This window comes from Leptinotarsa decemlineata, unplaced genomic scaffold (genome assembly GCF_025532065.1).
Source record: "Leptinotarsa decemlineata unplaced genomic scaffold, Ldec_3_MD MMD2_tig00003736_RagTag_RagTag, whole genome shotgun sequence".
Lineage (NCBI taxonomy): Eukaryota > Metazoa > Arthropoda > Insecta > Coleoptera > Chrysomelidae > Leptinotarsa > Leptinotarsa decemlineata.
The window spans coordinates 497,458-509,879 of record NW_027412593.1 but is presented as its reverse complement, the minus strand read 5'-3'; the positions used below and the strand labels follow the sequence as shown (position 1 = coordinate 509,879).

Below are 12,422 nucleotides of genomic sequence, written 5' to 3'. Positions count from 1 at the left end.
TCAACGTATTGGAAATTTCCATTATTTTACTTTATATTCTTCACGTTTGTAGACAACTACTCTCCATTATTTTCCAAGAAGAGATAATATTCTAAATCATTATAATGTAAAAATTTGCCACTTGAGAATTTGTAATTATTTGGATTTTGTACTAGAGATACGAAGTAAAATGTTATCATTATCTACTACTCTATTCGATAGAACATTGCTAAACAGAATATTCATGTTGGAAGTGATAGATATATTATAAGGAGAAATAATTTTTTTAGAAAGAAAAGTTTTGGTTTTCTACTTCTCCATCTTTATACGAAAAAATGTGGGAAACTCCCAGAGAAAGAAAGAAAAGATATAATTTCAAAATATACTCTTGAGATTATGCAAAGCAGTAAGTTTCAGACACAAATTGAGAGAAAAAGCCTTCTCTTTCAACTATTTTTACAAATTTGGTCATTTCTGAAAACTTTTGACCATATAAAAAGTATCAGGAGTGATAATTCATTAAGGAATAAACTCAAAACCTGGGTCTTAGGCTTGCCAAGGCTTCAGATACACCAACACGTTGATATGAAAAATGTTTACTATCATAGTGACATGCATAGAAACTGATTCACATATTCATACAAGAAGATTGATGATATAATTAAAATAATATGTCTGATAATTTTAAAACGTCTTAGCTTTTATTTATTTACTCATACCACTTTATATTTTAAATTTTAAATTGTATTCATTAGTATTCAAATTTCTGCAGACCCCACGCACAGGTATATCCTTCTGTGGGAATTCTATATTTATTTGGAAATTGACTCGTACAATTTGTATCATTGAACAATGTATCTTTGCCAATAAATATTATTATTATTATTATTATCCACGAAGATACCAGGTACCGTTGAACCTCAAGCTATGTTACTGTAATCAAGTCTTCAAATGCTCTGTATATCAAACCGACAATACTCTTCCATCATTTGTGTAAACCCCAAATCACTAAATAAATAAAAAAACTGTTACAGGTATTAATGTCGCCTACCGAAGACCTGCCAACCAGTCCACCACCGTGAAAGGAGGATCAGCCGTGAATGCCAACGATGGCGACAAAAGCACCGAACACGACGGGAAGAGGTGTTCGGAAACATACAAAGAAACTAGTCCATGGTGGCAAGTCGACTTGCTGAGGCCGTATCCTATCAAGACGATAAGAATCACCACTAGAGGCTGTTGTGGGCATCAGCCTTTGCAGGATTTGGAAATTAGGGTGGGCAACAGCAGCACTGATCTGCAGAAGAACCCGCTGTGTGCCTGGTTTCCTGGAACAATAGGTGAGTCACTCAAGAAACGGTTTATTATGAGATTTTGTTGAGATTTTTACCGGACAATTTACAAAATTGCACTACCTGATTCGCTATGCTAATTAGTGCGTTATATAATAAACATTCGGATCAAATGACCTTTCACCTACTTGATGAATAATAATTTCACCTGAATTTAGGTAAAAAGTAATTAAAAATTCAAACATCATAAAAGAAAATTCAACCAACCCATCAAATAGACATGTAATGAACTAATTACCAATTTCCACTTCAGAAAACAGATTCAGAAGTGGAAAAAAGTCAATTCAACTCGGTCATTCAATGAACTTTCAGAATTCTCAAATGATAATAATAATAATATCGTTTATTATGCATAAAAAATACATTTATACATAAAAGTAAAAGGGTTAGCCAAAGGCTATCTTCCACCTCTCCCAAAAATTATACAGAGTGTAAGAAAATAATTATAAAAATACTTATTCACCATCATAGCAATGATAGAGAAGGAAAAAATTATAGATCATATAGTTGCTAGTAACTCATAATATTCTTAACATTATTTTGGTCAATTTAAGAATTTCATTGCATTACCATACATTGAATTTTAAAATTTTCAAATTAGCACACTAAAAGTGGTAAAATTTCATTCAGATAAGAAGGGGCTATATAAGAAAAACATCCTCCAAAATAGAAGTACGGTGCCTAGGATGTTGAATGAGTTGATTCTCAAATTGCCTGCTTAATAAACTATATAAATAACTAGGTGTTTTAGTTTGAATTACTTAAACAAACATTTTTTTATCAAATATTGGACACTGTACCTCACATTCAACTTCTTCATTTCGAACAAAAATTATGTGACATGTTCACCACGTGGTATACAGCATACGAATCGCATGCAAGCATTTTGTATACGTTGTAACTTCTGCTTGTTATATTGCGGCAAAAAATTGTAATACACCTAACAACAATACTCGATATGGGGGTAAATGAGAGTTTCAACTTACCTGAGTTTCATTTCTTCTAATAACTGATACTTGAATTTGTATAGCGATTTGAGTTTGAAGAATGATACTTTGAAAATGTTTGTCACATGTTCATGGAAAGACAAAGAGCTATTTATGGTTACGCCAAGATTTTTAGCATTGTCTACCCAGTCAATGTCTGCTTTATCGAGAGTGAGCCTAAAGTTACACTGAGTTTCTACCATTTGTCTTTGAGATCCTATGCATGAGGCCAAAGTTTCATTTGGATTGATTTTCAGTCCATGATTCTCCAAGTAAAGGAATGTTTTGTGCAAATCTGTGTTTATATTGGCCACGCAACTTTCTGTATCGGTGTTATGAGAAGACAAATATAACTGTATATCATCTGCGTATAGATGTACTTGACAATGTGATAAGAAAGTGGGGTAATCAAAAATAAACAGTGAAAACATCAAGGGTCCTAAAATACTTCCCTGCGGTACACCTGAGATTGTTTCTTTTAGGGGTGACCATGAGTAATTATCCAGTTTGACCCTCTGTGATCGGCCTGTGATATAACTGGCCATTCATTTGAGAGAAATGTCATCAAATCCTATGAACTTGAGCTTGCTGATGAGTAAATCGAAATCAACTAAATCGAAAGTTTTACTTTAATCAAGTAGTACTAAAATGGTGACTTTTGATTGATCTCTGAATTTCGCAAGATCATCGATTACTTTCAAGAGGGCAGTCTGTGTTCCGTGTTTTTTGCGGAACCCAGACTGCTCGTACGGGAGTATTCGATTTTCTTCAAGAAAATCTCTTATTAGCAACGTTCCAAACATCTGGAACAATACCCTGTCTGTAGGACTCGTTGAAAATATGTTCAACTTCATCAATACAGTGTGGTATCACTAAAGGAATCCTCTTGATATTTATATTGTCAATACCTAAAGCATTAGATTTTATTTCTTTGATAGCAGTCAAAATATCATCATCACATATTATTATATCGGTGAGGGAAAAGTTCATAGGAGCGTTCAATTCATTATCATTGTAGAATGAAAGAGTGTTATTATTTACTATTGAATGTCCAGCCACGTTTAAAAAATAGTCATTGGTTTCTTCAGGTCTACGTAGATCAATTGGCGGGCTATTGGTTTGCGAGGATGATTTTGTAGTCTTCAAGATTTCTCCATGTCAGTTTTGAATTGTTTTTATTTTTGTTCAAAACACATTGTATATATGCTGTTTTTTCACGCTTTTTCACGTTCAATTCCTAAAAATTCCAAATAATCGAGTTTCAAGCCTTTCCCTTCCAAATGGAAGGGACAGGGCAGGACAGGCACCTGAACAAAAACTCTAACCACCAGCCACAACAAAAGAGAGGGGATAAAGTCTAAGGTCAGTGGACTCTCGAAGGAACCTCAGGTATCAATAAATAATCTGAAAACAAATACGGGGCAGTATACAAAAACCGGAGAAGATACTATCAGAGAGCTTTTCCTGGTACACTTTCCCGGGTCAGAAATTACAAATCTAACACCGGAGTCCTGAGCGAATTCAGAACTGGAGACCCCGAAAAGGACATCCAGAAAGGACTGGCAAATGACAAAAGGTGATAGATATGGAGAAAATTAAATGGGCTGTAAACTCATTTCAACCCTATAAGTCGCCGGGACCTGATGGCATATACCCAGTAATGCTTCAAAAGGGACTGGAAGTACTTTCCAAAAAATTGTGTATAATTCTCAGGGCAAGCTTAGCACTGGGACACATACCAAAAAGTTGGAGACTGATTAGGGCCACCTTCATTCCGGATCCTAGGAAAATCGGACAGGACTCGGTGAAGGCTTTGAGATCAATTAGTCTCATGTCATGTGCGTTGAAAACGCTAGAAAAACTACTTGACAGGCATATCAGGGACGTATCACTGGCTATCAGACCATTACATCGATACCAATATGCATACAGGTCAGGTATACAGATCAGATTATGCAACGAAGGGGTAGAAGCAGCTCTACACATCTTATGCGAATGTGAGGCACTAAATCACAGGAGGCAGGCAATACATGGACGTACAAAATTACGCCCAGAAGAATATGACGAACATCCAACCCGGAACCTGTATAAACTAGTGCAGGGAACGAGACTGATGGAATGGGTGTCATGAGAAGATGGGAGAATAAATGCGATACGCCCAAGAGGCTGCAGTGTTTTCTGGAGACTTGGACTGAATGAACAAGTCAGACAGCTCCCAAGGTACAAAAAGGTCAGTTGAGGACCCCAGAGAACCTTTAGTAACACCCGGGCTATACCAGGTTCCTTTTAACTGAGGGTCGGTCTACCTGGACCCACCAAAAGAAGTATGGGTACGCGTCTCTTTGAACACAAGAGAAAGTTATCAACTTGGGCAAACCGATAATATAAAACCAGAGTCAAATACAGAGTCCAAAACGCGTGTACTCGGTACATCTGTAATATCAAATACCGGGAGAATGTGACACCTCTAATTAATGACATCGGATGGTTGAAAATGCATAAAAGACGTGAGTTGCATCAAGTATATTTCCTTTTCAAACTATATGTTATGATTTGGCGAAAAAGCTAACCCTAAGTCGTCAAGTTCTTAAGAGATACCTTAGAACAGTTACCACCCTCACCATACCCAAACATTTCACTGCTGAAAAATCGTTCACATATCAGGCTGCTACCACTTTCAATATATATCGTAAATATATAATACCACAACCATGTTTACCGTTCAAAAAAATAAAGACGATAATATTCGGTAAACAGTGATCAAAACAATCTGTAAGACGTTATCTCATCTTTCAATAACATACTTTTATTTTTGTTTCATGACCATATACTGGTTGGTTGAGTGAAAGAGTAGCGCAAGTCTAAAGCTTGTCGCCCACTTGTCCGGCACAGCACAGTAAGGCCCGTCTCGTTAAAATACGTATAGGATTGAAACAATGAAAATAAATGGACAACCGCTCGCTAGCCCGGCACGGTACAGCCAAGAGCGGCCGCCGTCAGAAAGGATTCCAGCTCTTCGATCCGGTCCGGCATAGCCTATAAAATTTTTACTAAATTGGAAAATATTGGAAATATTGACAATTTCTAGACAAATATTTTTGTAGGTCTCAAGTGAATCTAACAAATGACTTGAAGTATTTTCTCAACTTGACAGCTTGGTTGTAGTATCCACATTATTAGTATTCAATTATAATTTGAATACTTTTTTATGAAATCTAGCTTGTACTATCTATATAATTGTTATTGTTCGGAACCAAGTATTTTTAATTGACAACTACAAAATATAAAATTGAATTCACTACTATTCGATTCATGTTTGGTTGTAGGATTTACATATCAATAATTACTTTTTCCACACTTTTGAAAGTCTTCAACTCTCAAACACCGTCTTTTTCATTCAACGAACATCTTTAAATTTACTTGTTTTGCTTATCTTATTTATTTGTATCTATACACAGCTCCTGTATGAAAAATTAGTGTGATCAGTTATGTTGTTCGGACACTTTCATTAACAATATTAATTACCTCACGCGAAGAGAAGAAAATAATTACATCTCTGAACGATAAATATTTTATTCATGAAAAACCAACTCACTGACAGCAACTACATATTCATTCAGAAGAACTTAGGATATTGGAAATATTAATGATACCCATACAACTAAAAACTATGCGTTTTCTTGAGACTGTATATAATAAGAAATATGTATGTGCGATTCATCTAAGTTGACTCAAAAACTGTTACAAGACCGGACAATAGAAAAATTTAATGTATTATTAAAAGGCAAATTACTCGTAGCTCGTGGGAATGAACATATCTAACAATTGAAAACATTCTTCAACACTGGGTTATATTTTATCATTATTCTTGGTCTGAATTTCACCTTCAAGCTTCACATCAGACTGAAATTATCCCATCCATCTTGTTTTTATGATATTTTTTGAAGAAAACACTTATGTTTCAATAACTTCTTACCTCATAATAAACAGTCGTGAAAAAACATGTGTTGCTGTTTTGTAAACTGTTCAGTGAAAAGCTCACCAAATTGCAGCCGACTGAACTTTTTACTGGATCTTTTTATATCGGGGAACAATTCCTGTAAAATACCAGCAAATATGAAAGTTGTTTTTTCATTTTATTATTAAATTACAAGCTTTTATCAGAACTTACGCAATGTCTGTATGTGTGTATGCATGACTGCATGCATGTATGTATGTATGCAGGTACTATGTATATATAGTGCATTCCATTTAAAACGAACCACCCTTTTGGTAAAATGATTTTCAGGAAAAATAAAAAAACACGTCAACAATAGTATACAGAGGAACACATTTTGACATATTAACATTTGATGTTCCTTCCCCTATCGCACCCCCAGAGCATGTCACCAATTTTTTTTAATGGATCACCCTATATTGTTTCGCATTATCAGATGTTCCATGATGAGCGATTTCAACAAAGTATAAAATATATGGAATGAAGCTTATGGTTAGGGAACTACAAATTATTTGAGTTCAAAATTAGCCACCCTGAATAACTTTTGGAATAATGATTTCCAGGAAAAATGAAAAAACACCTCAACAGTAGTATACAGGGGGCACATTTTGACATATTCACATTTGATCTACCTTCCCCTATCGCAAACGGAAAGTAGAATTATGGTCTGAAGCTCATAGTTTGAAAGCTAAAAATCATTTGAGTTGAAAACGAGCCACCCTGAATGAACTTCTGTACAATTTGTAACGTAGATTTCATAGGTGTTTTTGTGAAGTATACTTCAAAAAAGCATTATTTTGCCTAGTTAAGTTTGACTTCTATATTCTCTTCATTTTGTATTCGTCTCATTCTACAATAACGATTACCTACCAGGTAACCGTCAGGTGAAGTTACAATTGGTGTTTCTGTTTTTGTGAATTCTTGAGAAGCAATGGTTTATACTCTTCGAGAACGGATTAAAATAGTGGGTTTGTACTACCAGAATAGAAATAGTGCTAGAGCTGCTGCGCATATGTTCAATGATAATCATCCAGGAAGAAATGTACGACCCAAATACGTTTCGGAATTATTGAACAAATTTATGGAAACTGGATCTGTTAACAATAAAAAGCATAATCGTTCAGGAGTTATCAACGATGAAGCTATTTGTACTGCAGTTTTAGGGCACGTTGGACTAATGCGAAATTCACAATCTCTCTCTAAGTTATCTAGAGAATCAGGAATCAGTCTTACAAATGTTTTCAGGATCCTTCATAAGTACAAATTTCATCCATATAAGATTAGACTAGTTGAATTGAACGAAGATGATTTCGATAGACGTATCGAGTTTTGTGAAATTCTCACTTAACGGATCAACTTGCATCAGAATTTCTTGTATAAAATTTGTTTTTCAGATTAATGTACGTTTAGTTTGAATGGAGATGTGAATCGGCAAAATTGCTGATATTGGAGTGATACGAATCCTCATTTATACCGGCAAGTTCATATCCAACGACCTCAAGAACTGAATGTTTTGGCAGGAATTTCAGGTGACCATGTCATAGGACCTTTTTTATCGATGATGATTTGACTAGTGATAAATATTTTGATATATTGGAGAATCGAATAATACCGTGCATCAATAGGGCAATTGAGGACGATATAAATTTATTCGAAAATGAAATAGTTTTTCAGTAGAATGGTGCACCTACTCATTATGCAGATCCAGTGCGACAATTTTTGGAAGGTTATTTTCCTGGTCGCTAAATTGGCATAAGATGTCCTACAGAATGGCCACCAAGGTCTCCGGATCTCACTCCTGTAGATTTTTTTCTATGGGGTCATTTGAAGTCTAAAGTTTATGAGATAGAATCAACAACATAAGAAGATTTGAGATAGAATATCATGAGGCATTGCAGAGAAATAACTCCCGAGATTCTCAACCATGTGAAGGCAGCAATGGAAGCTTGTTTGCACCATTGTATGGAAGTTAGTGAAAACGTTTATGAACATTCACTATAGAAATTTGTTTTCTTCTTACTGTCCAGTAATCAGATTTTGATTCGAAAATTAATAAAAAATCTCTTTTTCTGATTTATTGCTTCCATATTTGTTTCTTGAACAAATATTTCAAAATGTGGCCTCCGGTATAATTGTTGACCTGTTTTTTATTTTTCCTGCAAATCATTGTTTCAAAAGTTATTCAGGGTGGATCGTTTTCAAATCAAATGATTTGTAGCTCCCGAACCATGAGCTTCAGTTTATACTTTGTTGAAATATGCTTATCATGGAGCAATATAGGGTGATCCATTAAAAAAAATTGGTGACCTGCTCTGGGGTGCTCTGGGTGGTCACAATGTGTCCCGCTGTATACTATTGTTGATGTGTTTTTTATTTTTCCTGAAAATCATTGTACCAAAAGTTATTCAGGGTGGCTCGGTTTAAATAGAATGCACTGTATATTGTGAATGACTTTGAAGATTAGGATCGCATTATCATCTTGTATTTCCTCAAGGTAGACAGATACTATTTCAAAATTGAAGTTCCTAGTTGTGAACGTAATTCACAGTTCATAGTTCACTATGACAAAAAATATAGGAATATACAGGGTGTAACTGAATAAGTGTAAAACATTTAAGGAGGTGATTCCCCATCGAAAAAAAAAATAGGATCTTTCATATAAAAAAACTTCAGCGGAGCATCCCTTGTTAAGATACAGCCCCTTAAAGGGGGGTACATAAAATTTGTATAACAATTTTTTTTCACAAGCACTGAAAATATTACAATATTGAAATTAACCTGACGTTTTTTACTACCAAAAAGACACTTAGCCACTAATTTATTTAGTTTACCCCATGGTTGTAAGGGGTGGAAAACGCAACCCCTAAAATGTATTTCCAATGTAACTTTTTGTCGCATTATTTGTTTACCATTTAAAAATTTATTTCCGATAGCCTGTTTCATTTTAAACAAAAAATGTCTCTTGGGTTTTTTGCCCAAAATAAACCAGCTCGCAGCAAAAATTATTTTACGAACAACTACAGAGTACTGGATGCACTTCTCTTAAAAATTGAACGTTTGCCTCACCATTCAATCGAGGAGGTAGAAAATGAGGCCCAATTAAATCATCCCCAATAACTCCGAGCCACACGTTAAGAGAAAACTGTTCTTGATGGTTAGTTTCGACAATAGCGTGAGGGTTTTTATCAGCCCATATGTGGTAATTATGAAAATTAATAATCTTGTCCCGAGAAAAACTGCATTCGTCTGTGAATTCTATCTTCTTCAGAAAGTCACAATTTCTTCTAATCATTTTCAGCATCCAATTGCTAAATTCAGAAAGTCTCGCGGTAACAGGGCCTGTACTCGTTGCAGATGGTAAGGGTATAAACGTTGTTCCTTTAAAATTCGAAATACCGCCATATGCTCAACAATTAGCTAGCAAGCAATCTTTCCAGTACTGGTACTAGGTTGTTCTTCAATCAAATGTAGTATTGCTTCCTCAAGCTGTGGTGTTCGTACTTCTCGATGGCGACCACACTCCTGTGTTCTTTTGTCGAATGAACCATATTATCTTAATAGTTGATGAAGTCGAGCAAATATTCTATGTGAAGGATGCTGCCGTTGAGGATACATTTCAGCATATCTTCTAGAAGCTCCTAACCCATTTCCCTGCGACAGACCGTAAACGTAATGCATATCAGCCATTTCCTCATTTGTGTATGCCATTTTAATAACAAGTAAATTATTAAAGTAACAAATTAAGAACAGAACAACAACACAAAATTAGTATCAATTCAATTTCGAAAATTCACAAACTGACAGCGTCATACCAATTTAATTGTCACTATCGCTAATAGCGACCTACTAGATAGATTAGTTTCGTATTTTCCCATTTATGACGATGTATCTCTGTAGTTGTTCGTAAAGTAATTTATTGCTGCTAACTGGTTTATTTTGGACAAAAAACCTAAGAGATGTTTTTTGTTTAGAATAAAACAGGCTATCGGAAATAAATTTTTAAATGGTAAACAAATAATAAGACAAAAAGTTACATTGAAAATATATTTTAGGGGTTGCGTTTTCCACCCCTTACAACCATGGGGTGAACTATTTAAATTTCTAGCTAAGTGTCTTTTTGGTAGTACAAAACGTAAAGTCAATTTCAATATTGTAACTTTTTTAGTGCTTGTGAAAAAAATTGTTATACAAATTTTATGTATTCCCTTCAAGGGGCTGTATCTTAACAAGGGATGCTCCAATGAAATTTCTTTATATGAAAGATCCCATCTTTTTTTCGATGAGGAACCACCTCCTCAAATGTTTTACACTTATTCAGTATTCCCTGCTCTCCGTGCGAAGATTGATCGTGTCGCTAGCACATAATAATAACTTCCATTTGAATTGATTCATTCTTCATTGTTTTGAATGAAGTTCAATCTGATCGAATGAAAAAACAACTATCGTTTCATTATTCCTGACACTGTCAATCTCACTTCAAAAATGCAACTATTGTTTCATTATTCCTGACAGTGCCAATATCACTTCAAAAATATATTTCCTTTCAGATGAAGGAGTTTCCAAAACATTCACCTGTGCCCGAGTTTTGACTGGACAACACGTATTCTTACAACTGGTCGGAGTGGAAGGTTCATTGTCATTATGCGAAGTTGAAGTTTTTTCATCAGACGGTGAGTAATTATACTTGATAAGGTAAGACGGGTCAAGTGCAAACATTATATTCATCAATTTTAAGTTTGAAATAAAAAACTGGACGCGGTTTGGTGACTGAGTCCGAAGCGAACTCACGCTTATTCACCAGTGAATGTCAACACCACCTCTATTGAAAGCATTATCAGTCAGCTGCAAAGTAAAGCTCGTGAAAGTAGATAACTTGGCGAATCTTAGTCCAATTTTGAAATTCGAAAATGGGAAATGATTACCAAAACAAAAGTTAAACGTATCCTCAAATCAGGAAAAAGATACTATGACGAATTACAGTCAAATTTCGATTCTGTCAGTTTCATTTAAACCAATTAACAGAACAATTCAAAAGCATCTGAACAACTGGAAAAAACCACAGCTTGGCAAATCTAGCTGTGCCTCTAGGTTTGTTCTGGTTTTAACATCCGAAACTGTTTCGAAACTGCGCAAGACATGATGCGTACAAACAAAAAGTCTCATACAGTCCGAAATAGTATCGGACACTTGGTTAAAACAGAACGCATTTTGAGGAGACAACTGTGCCACCTATCGTATATATGGAGAGATGAAGACGATAAAATACTGTTGATCATATCCATTTTGTTATGTAGCGTATCCTTGTAGTCAATTCAAACGTAATCTAACCTCAATCATCAATTATTTAAATCAAATAAATAAAAAAACATCCTAGAAAATAGCCCGAACAAATTTTCACATGAATGCGCATGAGCAACGGGAACAGTTCTCAACAGTTCAGTCTCAAGAGCAAGTACGATTCGGGACGGATCATTTCGCAGTCGAAACCAGAACAGAAGATTCATCAATCCGAACTTATCCTCAATAAACCAGAATTCTCTTCATCAACTGCGCATGATCCTGACGTCCTAGAACCTGAATTTCGTACAACCAGAACAAACCTTCTGAATATTAAATGCGTAGTGAATCAGCCGGCGAAATAGGGTGGGAGCTCATTAACATCGAGAACCTCGAGTAGTCAACATCGTGTTAGTACAGTGGGTGGAGAAATTATTTTGTGTGGTGAACCGTACTATCTGGTAGTGAACGATTACCATCTCTCTTTATCGTTCGCGCAACTCAAAGAAACATCTAGATTTTCCAAGCTGTAATTAACTTCATAATAGACAACATGGTTTTCGAAGCCCTACTGATACAAATTCAGCAGTAGTAGATGCTGGTACTCAATTTCAACTTGACTTGGAATCTTACGAAAAATATGGTGTTCTGTCACCGTCGATTCGAAAATTCTACCAAGTATCATCCATCCAAGAGAAATGAAAATAGATAGATAGATATACATTCAATGTCATAAGAAATACATCTTGTCGACAAACATGTTTCTACTGAATATTACTGGAGTTTTTTTCCAACACCAAACCGTTATTTGAACACCTCGACACGTGTTTC

General features: G+C 35.2%; 1 protein-coding gene across 1 annotated transcript in view; it reads left to right on the top strand.

The window, feature by feature from the left end:
* fw (CUB and Sushi multiple domains furrowed) overlaps positions 1–12,422 on the top strand; it is a 117,764-nt gene that overhangs the window by 65,732 nt on the left and 39,610 nt on the right. Inside the window, exons 3-4 of the mRNA XM_074178231.1 lie at positions 1,014–1,319; positions 10,862–10,984. Of these exons, the coding sequence (XP_074034332.1) occupies positions 1,014–1,319; positions 10,862–10,984 (429 nt within the window). The remainder of the gene's footprint in view (positions 1–1,013; positions 1,320–10,861; positions 10,985–12,422) is intronic.